We start from the raw sequence: 22,944 nt of genomic DNA on the forward strand, positions 1-22,944 counted from the left end.
GTACGCATACACACGTGTGCCTAATATTTATTGAAGTGTAAAATATTACAATAAACAAACAATACATACACGCATTTCAAGTCTACAAGTTTTACAACAATAAATAAATGGCAGCATTAATGTTATACGGTCCAGTCAGGAACACCAACTGCAAACTCATTTTGCACTAGCAAATCATTGCAAAGGGATATTTGAGAAGCCGCAGTATGTGTTACATCCTTATGCTGATTAACATATGTAATGAAAGGAAAGCATGTCTCAGAAAATATATCCTCCTGAGTTTCACCACTAGCTATGGAAAAGCTCTCCTTCAACTCAGCTTGTTTTGAGAGCTTTTTTCCTACATCTATTTGCTAATAATCTGGAGTTTTCCCTCCATACTCATAGAAGCGTTGTTCAGAGTATAAAATGTTGATCATTGTTTTGTTGATTTCTAGGGAGTCTAGTTCTCTCCTTTTTTGTTCTATAAGTTTGAGTAGTTTCTTAGATCCTGTTTGTTTGTAGTGCAATGTGAGGGCCGTGATGTCTTGTTCTATTTTGCTAACTTTTGAGGAGGTTTGTTTTTTCCATATGTGCTGCTACTAGTAGCATTACAGAAGGGTTTGTATGAATTATGTTCTTATTAAATCCCTTGTAAAGAGTGAGTAGAGCTAACACCGAGGGTTGTGTTGGTTGCTGAGGAACATCACAATAGGCACAGGGCACATATTAGCCAGGAAGGATTAATTCTGTTTTCTGAAAGGCTGGTGATGCTGGATTTCATTCTACATATTAAGCATTTCAGGGCACTCTGATTCCATGTAGACCCCGCTGTTTTAATTGACAACCACAGGATTGGAAAGTAACAGTTGCTTAAAATAACCCTGAATTCCTCAACTTTCTTCATCTTAATTTGTTATGTAGCACAAGATTACCATCATGTGGATTAAGAAAACAAGTATGGCAGCAATCTTACGCACCATTCCTTGGAAGTGAGTCTCACGGAAATCAGTGGGGCTTACTTTTGAGTAGGTATGCATAGCATTGTGCAGCATGAGAAATATATTGGTGGGCGGGATCTTTTAACAAATAAAAGCAAACCCACTTTTTATTTATTTTATTTTTAAAACCCTATTACCTCTTACGTCTTGTCATTTCCTCCCCTTTCTGTTTTATAGCTCTGTGCTTCACCAATATTACTTAAGCAGATGAGACATCTCTGCCAACCCCAGGCACTCTAACTGAAGAAATTACTTGGAAGCAGAGAGTCATTTAAGAATATCAAATTGTAGGCTAAAAATAAAAGGTTGGTCTTCAATTCCTCTCCGACTAAATGTTTTTGTTTCTGCAACCATTTAAACTAATTCTGGGTGCAATGAAAAGATCCCCCAAGTATAGTTAATTATATATTACTCTGCAATTTGTAAAGACTAAAAACACTCCCATTTTGGTGATCCTGTAGGCTTCCATGGTTTGATTCAGAGGACTGAAAATAACATGTTTTTACCATGTGATGCCTGTAACATGAGGAAGCAGACAGGTGGTAACATAGGGTTTAATCACATAATGAAAAGCTACCTTCCCATGTCATCCCAGGCACAACGCAATAAGCCTTTATGCTCCTTGTATCCTGCTCTACTATTCTAAACCATGAACTGAAAAATCAGCAGCCCTTTAAGGCTCCATTAAAAGCTGCCTAATATTAGAATAAGGTAAGGTACGGCAAAGCAGTAATGGCCTAGTGGTTATTCATGTTACATCTTCCATCCATCTTGATCAGCAATAGATGTTGGGCTCTTCCTGATGAACTGTTTGTTCAGCATTCATCCTGTTTTAGACTATGTCCATTTTTTATTGAGTATGGATTCATCCTGATTTGCTTGTGGGGTGTTTACAGGTCTTCCTGTTAATCATTTGTTCATCCCTTCCCTCACTTTTAAATGCCTTTCCCTCTTGCTTTCCAAAATGAAAAAAGGTCCTTTTTAAAATTGGATTTGTTGTGCTAGGGTGACAGAGCACTTTCAATTGCACAAACCCAAAGTTCTGGATCTACTTGAATCATTCCTGCAAAATACTGACAGCCTGGAGGCACCATTTTTTGAACACCACAGATAATTACCAAAGCAAAACAGCAGTTTTGAGCTGCCAACCAGGGATAATCAAAGGATCATATGGACCACATTGCCAGCAATTGAACCCAGGCAGTTGAACGTAAGGATTTATATTCAGACATGGATGTTCAACACATAACTTTCGTCTGAGCAGATGGACCAGCAGCACAGTGCAAGTATCTAGCAGAATGGGCCCTCACATCCTGAGACCTGTTTGAAGAATGATGTAAAAACCAGCAAGTTCATTGGATCAGGGCCCTGCTGGTGCTTTAGGAAAGGGTGGAGCAGCTATAAGGATGATGAGTTGGTGCCAAGCTAATGCTGATACAAAATGTCACTCTACTCAGCACCCAGTTCTGTGGCACTTCTTGGTTGGACAGCTATTTTGGAAACCTTTCCAGAGGCTCATGCCCTGACTCTGCTGGACAGCTCCCCGGCCTTGCTGGTAAGACAGAAAGTAGCAGTGGAAATGGGGCAGTCATGTGGGAAAGAGCAAGTGGAGAGTGGATGCAAGGGAAGAAACCATGTCACTCCTCTAACATAAAAACTGGCCCCCAGGATCCTATGTGGGACTAGCAATCTAGACTCTGTTTGAGAAAAGGGTTAGTTCCATTAAGTATGTTTCAACCTTGGTGCCATTTCAGTGCCAGGTAAAGATCTCTTTATACTCTCAGGCATTTGACACCTGTGTTTTCTCTCCTGTCTGGTGTTCTGCTGCCTTCTTATCTGCTGCTGTTCCTATTGTCACGGTTGTTTTATGCTGCTTTAGATTATGACTGTTGCATACTTGCACCTGTACATTTATACTGTAAGCCGTCTGAGGAAAGTTTTGTGATGAGTACAGCATAAATGGGTTAAATCAATAAACAGAGGGTTTTTTGATATGCTCGTTACCCAGTGTATATATAGTGGTACCTCAGGTTAAGAACTTAATTCGTTCCAGAGGTCTGTTCTTAACCTGAAACTGTTCTTAACCTGAGGTACCACTTTAGCTAATGGGGCCTCCCGCTGTCACCGCGCCGCCGGAGCACGATTTCTGTTCTCATCCTGAAGCAAAGATCTTAACCTGAGGTACTATTTCTGGGTTATCAGAGTCTGTGACCTGAAGCGTCTGCAACCTGAGATACCACTGTAGTGCAATCCCATACTTACCATAAAGTTGGCTGAGGGGTCTTGAGAGCAGTGAAAGTGATACTTCATGACAGAGACAGATATACTGGTGGGACAACACTTATATTACCCAAAGTCCCTATGTACACTGACACAGCTGTTCTGTTGATGATTTGCTGCCAGTGAAGAAGAGTGTATGTCAGGGAGGGCATGCATATGGTGCATTCAAAGCCAACTCACTTCCCTGACATGTCCTAGAATCTGGTGCTAGTGTACCTCCACCCCAGTTCCGGCATAGGTAATTCCCTTTGCTAGTGGATTTCCCCACCCCACCTCTGCTACCATGAAATCATAATCAATGCATGCTGCATACCACAATGCACTGCATTTTATGCAACAGTCCTCCCCATAATTAGGACTATCCTGCCAGTGTCCACCCTCCTGATCTGCCATCTAGATTAGCAGGGATCAGTCACAGAGATTGGCAAAATCATGGCATGGCTTTCAGGTATGCTGAACTGGTGTGCATGAAATCTTCCATCTGAAAAAGTTGCGGGGGGGAAATATAGAACTTACACTGCAAGATTTTAAAGTGAGTTTTTTTAAAAAAAGAAAATATGATTGGATGCTTGCTGCTTAGGATGAGGTGATAGTTGCAGAACTGCCTACTTGCATAAAAGGAAAAAAATAACAATGGTTTTTGGATATGCTTCAGGGCTGAATACAAGTGGAATCTGATTTATCTCAGTCAGTATCCTAAATCAAGAAGCCTTGAAGAATTATGCTTGCAGACTAAATTAAGTTGTGATTGTTTATTTCTTCAGAGTTGAAGCAATCTTATACACGCATATCTGGCAGTACATTTCACTGAACTTAAAATGACTTACTTCTGAGTAGATATGAATAGAACTGCACAGATAATGTAAGTCTCATTTTATTTCTAATTTTAGTTTCATGCTTGCTCTGGTTTTGAGTCAAGAAAAATCCCTCTTCTACATGATGACAATTATTATTAGGTCATTATTATTAGAATATCAGCTAATACTGCCATGTAAAACATAGTTATAATGAAATATGTGAAATTACATATTGAATTCACCGAGGCTAAATTTGTTTAATACCGTGTTGAAAGGGAAAGAAAGCTGAAGATATTTACCAGATTGTATGTCAGAGGATCTACATAGCCACTGTTTTGGCCAAGCAACAATTTGCCTAGTAATATAAGTCTTATGCACTGTAAAGTGCATTATAGTCAACCTAATTATGGACAGACACCTCTTGGAGGATATTCATGAAGGAACTGATATTCAGAAGCTTAAGGCTTGCAACAGTGGAGGCAGAACCTAGCAATCATGGCTATTAGCCACTAACAATCCTATCCTCCAAGTCCAAGTGTCTTCTGAGTAGACATTCACAGGATTGTACTGTCAGCCAACCTATAGTTCTTGAAAAAGGATTTTGTTATGTCTCCTGGGGGCAGTAGTTTGACTTAGGGGTCCTACACAGCTTTGTCCTCCAATGCCTCATTATCTTTTCCCTCCACCCAAAGCACCTGCCACCTGAGGAGGTTGCCCCGCTCTTCCTAATGGTAGGGTTGGCCCTGCAGATGAGTTTGTGCCTATACAGATGAACGTTTCAATCTTCAATTAAACCATTATAAATTACAGCAAGATCTAACTACCGCCACCACAACCTGAACAGCCTTCCAATTTTACAAGGTATCTCCTTGTGGGTTGTTGTTTTGTTTTAAAAAGACAATTTCATTTTATTTCTTGTTGCACTTTGTATTAAGAACCTGATAGACATTTTGGGGAGGAGACTGGGTATACACCCAGTGTACTGGCCTGCTGCCATCCACATTGTTTCCCTCCTTCATTCCCAATTGTCTCTTCCCTGTTGGTGACAATGTCAACAGCAGAACTAGCAAAACAGCTAGAACAGGCATATTGGTCAGAATAATAGTCCCTCAGGGTTCTTCCACTGGTACTTCTGTTCTCCACCTCTTTTTAGGCCAGGGGTCATCCAGATGTTAGATGCCAACTCCAGCAAACCTGGCCAATGGTCAGGTTTGATGTGAGTTACAATCCAACAGCATCTCAAAGGCCACAGGTTCTTCATCCCTGCTTTAGGATTCATTTCCCTTACTCGTTTTCTGTTTGCAGAGATGAAGCATATACAGCAGGGGGTGTAAAGCACCCTGAGTCACAGCTCCTAAATTAGGTCCTTCCTTCTTCTTGAAATGCTCATATATTCCCTTCTGCATTATTAATTGATGTCAATGTGATTGATTCTTCTAGGTTTACTTTCCTGCCTCCAACTGTTTTTCATGAGGAAGAAAATGAGAACGATGTGTGGAATGCTCTATTAATAATTAATCAATATGTAGTAATTTATCATATTTCAGTAATATTTGTAATTAAATCTATACAGTGAAGCCTATGTGAACATGATATGAAAAAAATAATGTTATGGGAAGAAAAATATATGTGAGACAGTCCAAGTGCCTGCTGCACAATCAATTACTAACTTCTGACAGCATAAGGTTATTGAAAGTTGGGCTTCTGTTCTCTTGAATTAGCTCTTTAGAACTTGTTAAACTCCAGCCCAAGCATTTGTGTGGGTAGGTCTGCCTACAATGCCACTGCAATGCTGTTTTGTTTTGCGACAAGAGCCTAATTATTAGCACATCCCACAATAAGCATGCATATATTTGACTTAGGGCTCAATCCCAACCCCTTTGTCCTGGGCTGGGATGACAGTGGAATGCCTCAGTCTAGCTCTGCCAGCCTCCACTTGCAGAGTGACACCAAATGCAAGGACATGACACAGCCCACGTCTGCTAAATGCACCCAGATCTTTATTTCAAAACGCTGGTGAATAGTCCTTAACGGAGATGTGCAAGGTTGCCACAGCAACAAGAAAAATGGTTACCATGCTCACATGAGAGATGTTGCATGCCACAAAAGAGGCATACTCTCTATCTTGTAATCTCTCGATCCTGTTAAGGTAGAGAGATACAGACACAGTCCTAGGAAAACGGTCACAGGTAAATGAAGTATTGCTTATGGATAAATTCTCAGCTGAAAAGGAATGAAAGAATCAGACACGGCAGTCAACAATTTAATTATCATGATGAACCAGAGGGAAGAATGGAATATTTGGTAATTGAATTAGATCCCTTTAGAAAGGACGTAAATGGAATGGCAAAGAGAGTGCCTACTACGTAGTTGCAATTACTATATACAAGCAGCTGGGCCTGCGATAATGCAGTCTACTTATTATAAAGCTAAGTAGCAATCAAGGTGATGAATAGCCCACTACTAGCATAAAAATAAACCTGCCAGCTGTGAGTGAATGTGTAGAATTATACATTCATCTTATGAACAATGGAGATTCTACTCAAACTGCTAGCAGTGGAGGATTTGGAAGGAAGTGTCTGACAGTTGACATCAGAGTCAGCATAACTGTGAAAAGGTAAATCCAAATAAAGCATAATTCTCTTTGGAAAGTATTCATATTGCATTCTAATTGTTAAATCCAAATTAATGAAAGCAGCCTGGGCAGTCTTGGTGTTGGCTACAAGTTTTGGTGGGCCCTGGGAGAAGACACCTTCCATGAGCTCCCTTAGTTGAAATTCCTATATTGCAGAGGGTTGGACTAGATGGCCCTTGGGGTTCCTTCCAGCTCTACAATTCTATGATTCTATGCTTAGAGAGTCTACCTCCTCACTACCATTATCACCTGCTACTCTTCTTCCTCATCACTTCTATCACCTCCTTGCTTGCCAAGCAGAAAACCAATGAACAAGCTACCAGTGGCTTCTACTGGGTCTGCCAGGTTTTGTGAAAATAAATCACTCATTCTTCATTTTCCTCTTACCCCCTTGGAATACCTAATTCTACTTATTCCTTTCGTGACATCATTATGATGCATCTTCCCAATCTCCCACCTGTGCTACAAATCACTGTGCCATGTAGGGATAACTAAATGGCATCAGGGCAGAGAATAAGTTGAACCAGAAGCTATGGACTGGGGTGGGTAGTGATTTTTGACAGCAGCCCCGTTTTTTATAGTTCTGCCATTATTCAGTTGGCAACATGCAGTACATATGCTCATTTGTAGCAAGCTATCGTGCTTGTTTCAATCCACACATGCAAACACATTACAGTGGTGCCCCGCAAGACGAATGCCTCGCAAGACGAAAAACCCGCTAGACGAAAAGGTTTTCCGTTTTTCGAGGCACTTCGCATGACGAATTTCCCTATGGGCTTGATTCGCAAGACGAAAACGTCTTGCGAGTCTTGTGAGTTGTTTCCCTTTCCCCCCCCTTTTTCTAAGCCACTAAGCTGCTAATAGCCGCTTAGCCACTAAGCCGCTAATAGCCGCTAAGCCACTAAGCCGCTAATAGGGATGCTTCACAAGACGAAAAAACCGCTAGACGAAGAGACTCGCGGAACGGATTATTTTCGTCTTGCGAGGCACCACTGTACATAAACATTCCATAGAAACAAGATGGATGCATTCAAAGCATGTCTCTTTTTCTTCTGGGAAGAAAAATCTCTTCCAATAACCATTAAAAACCATTAAGTGAGAATGTGAAAGAGTACATAAGCAGAACTATGGAAAACCAGAACATTATGTAATTGTGTTTACTACCCAGCCTGCATATGCAAATAATAATGCTGAGGCAAGTATCACTAGGATAATGACACGATTTCTCCATCCAACTTAGCTGATTATAAAGTCCCTCAAATTCTGGCAGTCAATATCCATTATCGCCCATATAAAGTTAAGCCAATATGAGCACAACTATGTTAAATATTAAATACATTTCATTCTGTACTCCTAATTTATCTCATATTAAATTTATTGGACTAGATTGTACTTTAAGAAAGGATGTTAATTTTGTTCTACACAAATGAACCTGAACCCAAACTCTGTGTCCACAGATATGCCTCTAAACTTTTAGAGAAACAGCACTGAAAAACATGTTTGCGCTAGGGTAAGACTTAACTGGGCTATTTTTCCATCTTTGATTCCAACACAAATGGCTTGCTTTCTTTTCTTTTCTTTTCTTTGTATGTCATTTCAGTATAAGAGTGATTGGCATAGGAATGTAAGCCTTCTGTGTATCATTCTTACACAGCAGTCTGACTGACCTTGTAGGTAGTGGGATCATTTAAATCACCTGGAATATGGGAAGGGCAATGCAAACATAAATAGCAATAGAGATGCCCAAGTGAGTTGTTGGATCAGCAGATTAACTTGGAGCTGCTTCTTCCAGAGGGCAAGAAAGAGAACTATCAAAGGAGACGGAAGTTGATCAATTATGTGATGAGTAGTAATGCATGACTGTATTAGAAGCCTGTTAAGGCATGCAGTGGTCAAAAAAAGAACCACAATAGATAATAAATGTTGTGGTCCCTTGGAGTGCATACAAAAGTAGACTTAAATCTATTCACTACACTGGTTTTCTCCTGCAGCATGAGAGTAGCTTACTCCCATCTTCACAATATACTGGTGAACAAATTGACTGCTGATTCAGTAATCTGGCTTGCCCCCCCATGCTTCAGGCATACTGTGCTGAATGTACATTTTTTTCCAGTTAAATGTACATTTGCCCTCCTTAAAGCAGGGTGGGGGGACCACTGAAAACTACCTTAGGGGAGAGGTGTGTTAGTGACAACTTTAGTTTATTATTTATTTTACTTAAACTATTTATATACTGCTTATCTACGATCGGTGCCCTTTTTGTAGAAAAAGAGGTGCTGGAGCTTAGAGTTTATTGTAGACAGGGCTTTCTTTTTTCCAGCTGGAACTCACTGGAACTCAGTTCTGGCACTTCTCAGGTGGGCGCCATTGCCATTATATGAGAACAAGGGAGGTGTTCAAGGAAAGCCCTGTCTACAATAAACTCTAAGCTGTGTAAAAGAAATACAATACAGAAAGGGTAAAAAAATCAGTTAAAACTTTTAAAAAATCAGACTTGAATTAAAATGCTTGCTGGAATAAAAAAGAAAGAAAGAAAGGCTTTAGTATTTGCTGGAAGTTCATTAGGTAGAGGGCTTGTCTGACCTCAACTGCAAGGGATTTGCACAAAATTGTCCCCACCATCTAAACTCGTGGCTCCTAGTGGATGTGAGCCATGCACCCAAGACATGGGTGTCTCTGACAGTCACTCCCACAAAGACCTCAGTGCTCAAGCAGTAATTTAATGGATTAGGCAGTCCTTGAGGTAACTTGGACCCAAGCTTTTAATAGCCAGACAATCAGGGCTGTTCAGCTTCAGCCACTGCTGTAAAGCCACAGAACCAGCTTCCTTTGTGCTTGATCTGGAAGAGAAAGTTCTACATCTTACAAAATTTAGTGAGTGCACTTCCCCAGGGGGCTCACTGCACAACTTAAGTACACCTGCGCACACCCTTTGGCTTTGGAGAGCCAAAAGTTTTAAATGTTAAGTAGCAAGTATGCGAAGAACAGTTTTATACCCGAACCCCAAAAACACATTCACAGAATTTAGGAATCAAAGCCACACCCTATGGTATTAGAACTATCTGTTTAACTTCTATCTGCTGTGACAGCCTTGCTAATAACTGAGATTTGCATACTGTACTTTATCTGAAGAGCACAGGGCTGTTCACAACATTAAAATACAATAAAGGACACAAAATGCATAATATAAAGAAAAGCAAAAACAAACCAATCACCCACAAACACATTTCAAAGAACATAGAATGTTAATCAGCCAAAGGCCTGGCTTCCCATTCTGAGCATTTGTAAGGTCTTTTTTCTTCAATGTGCATTCTTTTATGTTTAATAAGTTTGAACTTAGAAGTAAAGACCTCATCATAGTCTGAGCATTTTTATGTACCCAGGAAAGGCATCAGGCATAACTCTCTGGCTATTCTTGGTGGAGTACAAATTCCCTACTATAAAATGCAGTGCATTGCATTTGTCCACAATACATTTATGATATTACAGTATGCATACAAAAGGCATTGAAAACATTAGTGCATGTGATGAAAAGACACTTCTGCGAGTGCAAAGCCTGTTGTTGTTGTTGTTGTTGTTGTTGTTGTTGTTGTTGTTGTTGTTATTAAACCTAATTTTGGGGTGCTTACATAATATTTAAAAATAAATACAGTAACATATGAATACCATGCAACAATACATCAAATCATCTTTGTAGTTATTTCCATCTTTGTTTTCATTTCCTGTTCATAGTTGTTCTGTCTTTTCGCAGCGTCTCATTCTGAGAATGTTATGTATATTATCAACAATTACTCAACAGTTACAGTTATTGAAGAGTTTAATACCATCATAGAAGTAGGTGTTCCAAATAATTTGTCCAAGCAATATTCAAATACAGGTCCAAGACCTCTCTTAAAATGGGATTACTTCTCATTGTTGTACTGAATCCAAAAGGAAAATGATCCAGTATTGAAATACAAGCTATTTCTGCTTCTATTCATCAAACTGTTGGCTAATATCCCTTAAGCACCACAAAAATAGTACTAAAAGATACCAGCTTATCATGTTAAATTGATGTGAATACCTCAAAGGAAGATTTATGTGGCTGATAGAAAGCTATTCTACAGACAGAGATTGAAATCTTATTAATGATTAAGAATTTCTGCAAGCATATGTGCAAAAGAATAATAAATAACTTAGCAGTAATGGCAATGCAACTGCGAGAGTGAGAATGTTACACAGTCATTGTCATTTTGGAAACATTAATCACAAGAAGATGGTCAGTTACCAGCAGAGAAATCCAAAGTGTTTATTTTGCAAGCTGTTCCTGGACTAATCACAATGAGTTATGTACTGTGAAAAGTATGCTAGTAAACAACAGCATAATCCTGAACTCCTTGAAGAAGTGCTGATAAAAATATTTATTTGTTTTATAGTTATTAATTTATGAGATTTATATCCCATACTTCATGAGATGACCTCTGGGTGTGTAGCAATATATAAACCTAAAGCATAAAACACCATATGCAATTCAATCTAGAATTTCAATCAAACAAGCCATCTGTCAAAATAAATAATACACAGGCAAATATCTCAAAACTCAAAAGGAAGAAGAAGGGTTTCAGCTGGCACTAAAAGATGGAAAGTGTTGGCACCAGTCAAACTTCAGTGGGGAGGTTATTCCACAACCAGGGCATCATTGCCAAGAAGGCCTCCCTGTGAACCACAGATCATGAACCTCTCTCTTTAATGGTTTTATCGGCAGTGCCTCTGGCTGATCCCAGATTCCAGACAGGCCATATGCTTTCAAGCATCTTTCTGTGTCCTTGGGCCTCAGCAACTAAAGCAGATCCGAACCTAGTCTAGATGGTGCTCTAGATACACCCACCAGATCTGTAATAACTGTGATGTCAAGGTTGGCCTTCAAGAGACTTTGCCTTCAAAGTGACTTGACACAGCAGCTGGATTCTAGGTTACTTCCCTTTATAGGAAGATCCCACAAGGCATGACTGTGTGCTCCTACTTGTGCTTGGTCACTTACGTTATACAGGCACACCTCATTTTATTGTGCTTGCTTTAATGCACTTCTCAGATACTACGTAAAAAAAATGAAGGTCTGGAGGAGCTTCTGCTGCTGCGTTGGGAGATGAAGCTACAGGAGCAGCGACTCCTGCTGCTCCTTATCAGAATACAGGTGTAGCCACAGGCAGCCCAGCTGCTTCCAGGGGAAGGAAGCCCCCACTGCCCCTTTTCTGGCCATGGGATTGGAGATGGCTAGGGCTGAAGCCAGGGTTTTCCACTCCCACCCCTGCAACCAGGGAGGCTAAACATGCTTTCTCAGGGTGGACCATTGAGCTTCCCTCCGCCTTTTCTGTGGGAGTTTGAGGCAGGCCATTTTGTAAGAGTCATACAGCACGGCAGTGGGGAAGGAACCAAAAGCCAGAGCTGGCAAAGGGAACTGGCTTGGCCGCTGCTTCTCCTCTGCTCCTTTCTCCCCACCATCTCTCTTCCTCTTCTTAGGCCTCCCTATTCCCTGAGACACAACAATATAGATATTAGGCCAATTAATAACCCTACAATGGCCTCTAAGTGTTGAAGTGAAAGGAAGAGTCAAGGCAAGACCCTTCATCAGCCCAAAGATTATGACTCGCTGAAGGCTCAGTTGAAGGTTAGCATTTTTACAAAGTTTTTTTCAATTGAATAATGTACATTGTGTTTTAAAACATTCTGCTGTTGCACACTTAAAAGACTACAATGTAATATAAGCATAACTTTTATATGCACTGGAGGGGGGGGGATTCACTTTATTGCAGTAGTCTGGAACTGAACCCATAATATTTCTGATATATGCCTGCACTTGTACCCCATTTGCTTTAGCTGTCATCCAGCCTTTTTAATCTACTGGAGTTCTGCCAGATACCAAGTAGCCATCTGAAATCCACTGTGCATATTGCCATTCCATAATAAGACTAGGGCCTCAGCAGGGCTGCCAGCCATGCTAACTGGACACACACCGAAAGCTTTCAGGTGTCCATTGGATGCCATAACTCTCAGAGGGTGAAAACAAAATAAAAGAAAAAAAATTCCTTCCAGTAGCACCTTAAAGACCAACTAAGTTCTAGGTATGAGCTTTCGTGTGCATGCACTCAGAGGGTGGACTATCTTAATTAGTCATTTATCCCTGCAAGGGGCAACTGCTACTATCCATCCATGACAACTGGATAATCTTAACTTAACCCATCAAAATATCATTTAGTTGCCCAGTCGAAACTAATATATTAAGGGTATGATCAGCCTAATGTCCAGAGAAACCCTAAGAAGTTGGTTTTGTAATCAGACTTGCCTTTAAATTTGTCAGATAGGCAAAATGCTTTATACACCAACTAAATTAACTTTATGTTCATACCCAGTTAAAAACAAACTATTTTTTGTAGTGATTACAAATGGGTGGATTGGAACTTATCCACAACTTACACGTTTCTCAAAATTTTCCAAATGATTAAAAGAAATCCCAATACAATTAAAATGCATATTGTGGGAGAAAATACAAGTTATATTCTCTGAATATAACTACTCTTTCATTCTAGCTTTTTTTTATTTAACCACATTGCACTCCTCTGATGAAGTTTCATATTCTGATGCTTTGAATTCCTATTAACTAGAATTATTTTATTTTTATAATAGCACAAATGAATGGGGGTGGTGGTAATCTCATATGTGCACTGGGCTTATTTTCTCTCTGCATGATTCAGTTTTCCATGGAGGTGGGCTTTGAACATTTAAAGATGTGTGTGCTTGTTCAAATGCAACTGCAAGACAGACTGTGAATCTGTCCCTTGGGAGCTCCTCTTCTGACATCTCCGTTGAAGAACAAAAACTGGAAGGCTTCTTATAATGTCCAAAGGCAATCTCACAGAAAGGGGCATATCGAAGGCAGATGTACCATAATTAGTTTTAGAAGCACATCTCTGCACACCCTTGATCAACCAAAAGGGCCTATTGTGTCTTGATACAATAATACGACATACAAGTAATTGCTTCTATAAAACGCTGTAACTCCTGAAGTACATTTACAGCTCTGATTTTTAAAACATCTATGAGAATTTGTTCTCTGTCACAGAGGGCTGTAAATCATTCTCCTGGTGGAAAACCTGTATCATATTTCAGAACATTAAGCTTGAGTTTTGGGTGGAATCCTTAAATATAAGAAGATGATGTGTTCTGCTCCACATGTATACCTAGAGACACACTTTCTAGTCCACTGAGTTTGCTAACTTAGTATAGATTAATTAAAATACTCTGATGCAACTGAAATTAGCATGAGTAATCAAGGCTGTCATATTAACATACCCAAGCACTGACACATCTGCCGCAGGTGGTGATTTTGAAATCCCCATAGAGATCCTTGATGGCACCAGTTGTAAAAAATCCTTCCACCATCAGCAAAATGCCATAGACAAAGAAGGCAGCTGCTACCCCGTAGATCACATATTTGAAGATGTCAATCCTGTAATTAAAAGGTATCTGTGTTAGTTAATGTTTTAATGATGATTCTTTTTTAAAAAAGAAAGATTCCTTTTTCTCCACATGCAGTATACAATAATAATGCCTGTGTTGTTTCTATATTTTGACATCAATCTTAGGACCAGTGATATGTTAAGGCAAGAAATACAGACTCCTTTCATTGAAAATAAACTGAGCATTTTACACTGATGGATGCAATTCTGCTCTGTAAAAGCAAAGGACTCCCAATGCCCACAAAGACATTCACAAGATGGGAAACACCTTCCATTGCTAAAATATCTACACCTAGCAGAGGCACAATGCATGTGACACATTCACACAGCTGAGCATAGGATTGTCACATGGAGGAGTGGGTAGGCAGATTATCGATTCTTGCGAAAGTGTTAGGATTGTTCAACCAAGGCCATTTCCAAATCAGTTATTTGCTGTTAGTGATTATACAGTATAATTGTTACAGAATTCCTATTTTTCTCTTTTTCCACTCTCATTGGTAGTCTTCACCCTCATTTTTTAAAAAAAATACTTTGGAAACTGCAAGTCAATGCAATGTGTATATACAGATGGGTGGAGTATAAATAAATTATTATTATTTTAAATACAATGCTTACATTGATATTAGGAGGTATTTATCAATAGCCCAGATGAAGGTTGCAGACAAAGGTTCCTCAAAAAGCTTTTTTATCATATTATCTTAACTAATTAAAGGAATGTCAATTCATTATTCATAAAATGGCAGTATCCTATACCTTCTACTACAGTCAATGAAGTTTTGCCAGATTATCAAGAATGTATCTTGTCTACCTGCTTTCTTTCCATTTAAGAATGCATGAAAGTTTAGCCATAGCTGCAAACTCCCACACCTTGTCAATCTATTATTTTAATGTTTGGTGTCATTAATATTCTCTGTTTCTTTCAGAAGGGTATTCTAGCAGCAGCAAGAAGTGTGTCTGGGGACACATGGTGAATATGTGCATGGAAATCAGGGTACACACATACCACCCCACATCTCTCACATTATGGCAATCAAGGACATGCTGCTAATCTTTCTCTTCGTATACACTGTTACAGTATACAGTACTCCAAAGAAGCCAGAAACGCTTCTATAATTAAAGCTGAATTTCACGCAGCCGACATTAATCCTGAATTGATGCAATAAAAGTCTGTTCTCAATTTTGTTCATATATATATGGTCCTAAATATGAATCAAGAGGTCAGGTAACTGTAGGCAATAACTTCAAAATCACATGGTTTGAAGATGTCACTGCCATCTGGCTGCAGCCATTCCATCAGGCAGCAGAAGAGGAAGGAATAAAAGGGATGTGGGGCTGCTTTCTCTTTTCTCAAGTTTAAACATTTAAGGCAGCTGAGGAATCTTAGAGGGAGTGTATGGTCACATCAGTGCTCAGCCACTTCCAGTTTTGCTATGCCGGATGAAAAGGTGAAGGAATCCTGAATCTGTTGTATGGTGTGGACTTACATTGTTGTACTTTATGGGTGTTGAAAAATTAAAAATCAGACAGCATGAAATTAGAAAGATTCCTAAGAAAGCTGCATTATGGTGATTGAGAACATATCATATTCTAAACAGAGAAGCAGATGGTTTGTCTAAGAAAATGCATACAACCTTACCCAGCCACCCATTACAAAATTCTAATCGTTAAGAGGAAACAATAACACTCCCGAAGCATCACGGGCTCCCACACTGTAATGTGCAAGAAAGAGATGGCAAATATTGAACAAGAGAGGTACTAAACAAAGTTCTCACTAAAGTGATAAATCTGTCAATGGGTTCCACCACTTTGGATTGCAGGCGGGGGTCTGCGTGACTGAACATTCCTCCATAAATAAATTTTAAAAATCCTTGCACACACAAAACTAGGTGTCATGGAAAATGCTAAAACTATAGCCCTTCTCACAAATAAATAGTGGAGGAAATTGGGGGGGGGGCATGTAGGAACATTCAGTTAGTGAAAGTGCAACGTATCATAATGATCCCGAGACACCCACAAAGTCGCTTTACCTCACATGGCAATGTTTCTCAAATATTATCTTATTGTTATTATTTATTAAGTTTATATAAATGATAGGTGCTGGGTGAACCCTCCTGAACACACTCGCTTATAGAATGAAGTCACTCTAATAGAACTTCTTACAGAAACACTATCACAAAGTTACAAAACAACATTGGATGAGCCCAACTGGATCAGACCAAGGGCCCATCTAATCCAGCATCCTGTTCTCACAGAGGCCATCCAGATTGCTGAACAACTAAGGATGTCCCTGTTACACAGTGAATTGCCAATCAGGCCAGTTTCTGGGAGTGGCACTAAACTATTAGGCAGGCAGACTGCCTGACTGGGAAGCTCCAGAACTTGAATAGATGTTACTGAACATACTCAGCGCCATTATCTCTTGCCAGAAATGCTTAGAGAAAACAATATGGTTTGTGAGCTGAGAAGTGGATGGCTTACACATCCCTGGCCATTTGAATCTTCTACCCAAACCATGATAAATCTTTCATGTAAAGATTGAACTTCAGGTTCTATTGAGATAAATGTGCCAATAAATGCTAGAGAAGCCATAAGTGTGATTAAATATAATTCACCACCATTAGTTCCAAAATCAGTTCTGTAGTCCTGGAAGGTGGTGTGTGTGTTAGACAAGGATGATAAAGACATTTTATGCGACCCTGATTCATTGTTTTATTGGATTGATTCACACATCTTGGTAAACTATGACTTTCACCTGCTTATAATAAGAATAGTAATTTTATTATTTATACCCCATCCATCTTGCTGGGTTTCCCCAGGTTTATCTCCTTGACATCTGAAAAGAGGGCATTCCACAGGGAGGGAGCCACTACCAAGATGGCCATCTGTTTGGTTTCCTGTAACTTCACTTCTTGCAGTGAGGGAACCAGCAGAAGACCCTCAGAGGAGGACCTCAGTGTCTAGGCTGAGTGATGGGGGTAGAGAGGCTCCTGCAGGTATACTGGACCAAGGCCATTTAGGGCCTTAAAGGTCAGCACCAACACTTTGAAATGTACTGGGAGCCAGTGAAGATTCTTTAGGACTGGTGTTATATGGTCCCAGCGGCCATTCCCAGTCACCAGTCTAGCTGCCACATTCTGGATTAGTTGTAGTTTTCCACTCACCTTCAAAGATAGCCCCACGTAGAGCACATTGAAGTAGTCCAAGCGGGAGATAATCAGGACATGCACCACTCTGGCGAGACAGCCTGCGTACCAGATGGAGCTGGTAGACAGCTGCCCTGGACACAGAACTGACCTGTGCCTCCATGGACAGCTGTGAGTCCAAAATGATTCCAAGGCTGCACACCTGGTCTTCCAGGGCACAGTTACCCCATTCAGAACCAGGGAGTCCTCCACACCCACCTGCCTCCTGTCCCCCCAAAACAGAACTTCTGTCTTGTCGGGATTCAACCTCAATCTGTTAGCCGCCATCCATCCTCCAACCGCCTCCAGACACCCACACAGGATCTTCACCATCTTCACTGGTTCTGATTTGAAGGAGAGGTAGAACTGGGTATCATCCGCATACTGGTAGACACCCAGTCCCAACCCCCTGATGATCTCTCCCAGCGGCTTAATGTAGATCAGGCATAGGCAAACTCCGGCCCTCCAGATATTTGGGACTACAATTCCCACCATCCCTGACCACTAGGGATGATGGGAATTGTAGTCCCAAACATCTGGAGGGCCCGAGTTTGCCTATGCCTGATGTAGATGTTAAAAAGCATAGGGCAGAGGACCAAGCCCCAAGGCACCACATGTGAGAGCCCAGAGAGCCGAACACTCATCCCCCAACACCACTTTCTGGCTTTGCTCCTCGTTACCTGTATTACTCCTAGTATTTACTCCTTGCTTAGTATTATGTTCAAAGGGGATTTCTTTTTGTTTCACTTAAATAAACCATGATCAGACATAAATCTAAACCAAAATGTCTGGCTTGTTTCTTTTGCATGATAGTGGAGAGGAATAGAGCAATCAGATCGCCAAATATCATAGATGACAATGAATTTAAACCTTGGTCTCCTCTGTCCTAGTCTAACACTCTAACCACTACAACACATTGTCACTATATGTGTATATCTCTATCTTGCTATTTACAATGAGCCAAAAGTATATGTATTGCAGGGGAAATACAAAATTCCCAAGGAATGGAAGTAATCTTCAGGCATCAATTGTATTTTTAAAATGAACAAATTAATTGATAAATACTTTATCATTGTCTCTGAATTCTTTGTATATAACTATGTTTCTTGACTGATGTTTCATGTACAGCTCTGACATAGCAGACCTGGATAATTTGTGAAAAGCTTAATGCATTGATTTACTATGTTTCTGCAATAACAGCTACCCAGAGACTCATTAAGTTAAAGTCTAGAAAAACGGGTTAGCTTTCATTCGGTAATAAACCAGAGACTGAGCTGTGGAGCCAGCTTTGGAAACATTATTCTAAATGCAATTCTAAAAATATAACCGAATTTAAGAAGAGCAATATAAGCAATATTAATGAGCACCAATCATAAAGCAATCAAGCTAAAATATGTGAATTCTCCATTACCAACACGACACACACACACACACACACACACACACACACACAGTATTTCCTATTCCTGGAAAGTGAAGTGTATCCTTTGGGACTTTCTCAATTCCTTCCTTCAGCCCCCTGTATGTCCCCAAAATCTGCTCTGGAGGTTCCAACACTCCCTGTATGGGGGATTGGGGGGGATTGCATGGGAACAAGGAGAAGATCCAAGTTCTGTTGTGTGAGTGGAAGTTCATTCCACTTGCACACAAGCAGTGTTGAAAACAACCCTCTCTTCCTACTAGGTGGCCATGTTCTCCTTGCCACCACTAGACCTGCTAACACTTAACAAGTCCTGCCAGTGGAAGCTTTGTGCAAGGATTTGCAATTGTGCAATGGGGCTTTCCCCCCCCTCTCCTTCTCCTGTGCCCCTCTTCCAAACGGCTCTGGTCAGGTGAACCCCCAGAACATTAAATAGGAGGATGGAAAGGAAATGTATGTATGGTCAGAACGCTTGTAACAGCCTGACACTTAATTCCATCCAGTGTCCATTTCTGCACCCACTAAAGCACCCACCTACCTTCACATTTCCTTAGAAACCAGCATGGATAGTCCACACAGGCTGAATGCAGCCCACAGCTAGATTCCATCCAACCCTAGATTTCATTGTTTTTAATGATATTGAAATGTACACTCATTTTGCAGGATGAAAAACTATCAATAGAAATATTTATATAGCGAGAAATATTTTACATCCTTATGCTTATGTAATAGATTTAGAAGAAATTCAAGCAAATGTTTTCTGTTCACTTGGCCGCATAATGCCTGACATAGGGAGGGCTAGTAATTACATCTTGTATTGCAGTGGTATAAATGCAAAGGTTAAGCTGAGACTTACATGGTAAAGACATCAATAGTGTCCCCAGGAGCTCTTGCCATCTCAAAGTAGGTCTGAAGAATGTTGACAGTTCCCGAGAGTGCTTCATGACCACAGCCACAGAAGAGGGCAACCCCAGCATACAGCAGGATGGTGGCAATCAAGGAGGCGTAGGGAATGCCCCCCAAGCACTTGATGCAGCATTCAAAGCACCCTGGACAAAACAGAAGAGAAGACTATTCTTAACACATTTTAATTTTCCTCTGCCTCAAAGTCAACCCACGTTTTCTTTTTCTTTTTTCAGGACAGTATTTGCAGTCATGTGTTGCCTATACACTCTGCTGGGAGTCTGAGTATGCAAATACCCTCGGGGCAGATTCTAAAATAAAATATCTAAGAGACACTAGTGTTCTCTTTTCTTTCTAGTACCAAAGCACCCTGAAAAAAATAGTGATGCAGCTAGGTGATCTGAAAGACCCAGGCCTTACTGTCGGACAGGAAATATGCCCTTGTACCTAAAGGAGGCAACCCACTTATTTCTTCTAACAGTGTAGGGAGTGTGGCTAGCCACAAATTAGGAAAGTAGAGAAAATGAGTGAAAATGGAAGCCTGCAGATCCAATATGCAGGGTAAACCTCCTGATTTTGAGTCTTGGTCAGACAGAAGACTCATGCACACTCATCACTGTCAGCTGAGGACCACACCTCGCGCACCTGATAATGTGGACATTAGTCCATGACAGCTTACGCCACAATACATTTCATGGTGTTTAAGGTGCTACATGATTCTTTGTTTACATCAAGCAAAAACAACAACTACATTACTTTTCTGGGAACTATCCAAAACATCCTACCTGTGGCTGAAGCTCCCTGACATTATGAATTAGTTTACATGTCTGAATAGCAGCAAACACTCACACACAAGCATTATGGATTAACATAGATCCATGGTTTCAGATTCTTCAAAGAGGAAGTTATGAAGTGCTTAGGGAAGGAATAATATCAAGAGAAAGATAGTGAAGTCTTACCTACACTAGTGACTTGAAGAAATCCAGTCATGCCACATATTCAACATTATATGTATATACGCAAGGAATGTGGTATAAGCACAAGGCCATTTTCATTTTAACATCCTTTGCTTTTTATTGGCTCCTGCAGCCCCCTCATTCCTCATGCTTCACTTCTCCTTGGGCCAGCAACTTCCCTTGCATGATGATGGCTCAAGTCTGCCATTAATAATGTTAGATTTCTGGATACCTGGCTGAAAGTTGTGTGGCCAACAAGAAACCTGGGCTAGAATTGCTGTGGTTGTTCAAATCAACTGCAACAGTGCAAAAGTCCTTTTGCACTCAACTTTAAGGGTCTTAATCCCAAGATCATGTGGTTTTAATGCCTATATCTCCCCAGAGGCTGTAATTATTATTGATGATTTTAATACAGATGATTGCTCCACAGGGGAGAGTGAAGATGCCAAGAATGAGTCACATTGTTATTGTCGCATTGTCACTATTTTTAGCTGAACCAGCAGTGTATTTGTAAACCTGCATACCATTCTAGCATGCAAGGGCAAAGGCTTCCATGCTTTGATTAACCTAGCAGAGGTTGGGATAAAACTATATCCAGAGATGAGAACATGGTTCTCCTGTACTACCAAACAGCACTGCCAGTGCAGATAATAACCTGCCTTAACAAAAGAGGAACTTATTCCAGATGTCCCCTTCTCTCCCATTTCTTATATGGAATTAATCTACCGGTCCATTTTGGTCCAAAGACACCAAACATTGTCTACTCTGTGATATGAATCTGGGACCTTATGTATGCAGACCTTGTATTATACCACTGAACCATGGCCTCCCCACATAGGTACAGAGCAAGGGTGGGAAACCTGTTTCCTTCCAGATGTTGAACTCCAACTTAAATCAGCCCCAGCAAGAATGAGTAAGAGTTAGGGATGAGGAGAGTTGTAGTCCAGCAACAGTTAAAGGGCTACATCTTCCCCAGAAGTTGGTTGATTCCAATTCTCTTCAACTTTAGTCCAACTGTGGTCCAGAACATCTGGAATGCCACAGGTTCCCCAACTCTGATCTCTCTTCATAACAAACTACAAACTGGGAAACTACAGCACTACTATTTCATGCCAGAAATCACAGATCTCTAGACCATCGTTTCCCCTGGCAATGTTATACTGTTCTTGAAACAAAGATATCCCCCCTTCCATTTTGCTATACTTTTGTGTCATGCCTCTAAGACTGCAGCAACAGCTTCCCATCTATATGTACAACACTAGTTTTTATTAAGTGCACTAGACTCCTATGTATAACTCAGCAAGGTGAAAGAAAGTTCATTACTATTCTCCTTGCACACTCTCACACGAAATCTCTGGTGCCTAATCTGACTAACTTTAGCTTTTTCTTCACATGATCTGACAGTAATTTTTCTCTTCTCTGGAGAATAACTGACAACTGGACTGTCTATTTAATCTGTGTGGATCTTTCCTTTTTCTTCTTTGCTTCAAAGCACAGGGAATGTAGAAATATGTTTTTAACTCAAGGAAGAAAATATGTGTTCCAACACTTTTGGGGGTCATTCAATCTGGGGTACATATGTGTTACCTGTTGAAGGATTATGTCTCAATTACACCTGGTGAAATTTAGGTTGCAACATAAATTTAATATCAAAATAATTTCCTTGTAAAATAGATGTTCTATTAGTATTTTGACTTATTAGTCACATATTATGGGAAAGTACTGGTATCTAAGCAACTTACAAAAAGGTTTAAAACCAACAAAGTCTAATATTTTAGCAATACATTTTATGGCATAATAATAATATCATATTCCTTCATGGGGAGTGTTAATGTGTCATTAATTTACCCAGTTCAAGGCAAGACCCATTCATATTTAATCACAGGGCTCAAATAATAATACTTGAGTTTATGCATTTCAGTAAGCATATCTCAGAATATTATATATTGGAAATGCATTTCCATACCAAAATCATAAAATGAAAAGACTTGGGGACATGTGACATATGTAAAATGGAAATAGTTTACTTTGTTTTTTGTCTTAAAGTAAATGTGCTTGGTTCTGTGAGGATTTTGCATCAAAAAAGGGCCATTCTTTAAGGCCATCCTCTTTCTCCATGTTTAATTCTCTCAATAAAATCAATTTCCATACAGAATATGGCTACCTGGGCAGTTGAAAGGACAAATTCTAATCATTTCTGCTTTCCTGGGTGAATGGTGCCAATGAGTGAACTATGTTCATAAAGTAGATTATATGTAGTTATCCACTTATATCTGGGTATCGTTTCAGATTTCA

At 40.1% G+C, this 22,944-nt stretch overlaps 1 protein-coding gene across 3 annotated transcripts in view; it reads right to left on the reverse strand.

The window, feature by feature from the left end:
* Window positions 1-22,944, reverse strand: part of GPM6A (glycoprotein M6A) — a 178,267-nt gene that overhangs the window by 12,360 nt on the left and 142,963 nt on the right. For all 3 annotated transcript variants that reach the window (XM_079991445.1, XM_079991443.1, XM_079991444.1), the window contains 2 exons: window positions 19,647-19,839; window positions 14,022-14,178 (listed from right to left, as the gene is read on the reverse strand). In XM_079991445.1, coding sequence (XP_079847571.1) covers window positions 14,022-14,178; window positions 19,647-19,839 — 350 coding nt within the window. The remainder of the gene's footprint in view (window positions 1-14,021; window positions 14,179-19,646; window positions 19,840-22,944) is intronic.

The sequence above is a fragment of the Podarcis cretensis genome (genome assembly GCF_951804945.1).
Source record: "Podarcis cretensis genome assembly, chromosome: 9".
NCBI lineage: Eukaryota > Metazoa > Chordata > Lepidosauria > Squamata > Lacertidae > Podarcis > Podarcis cretensis.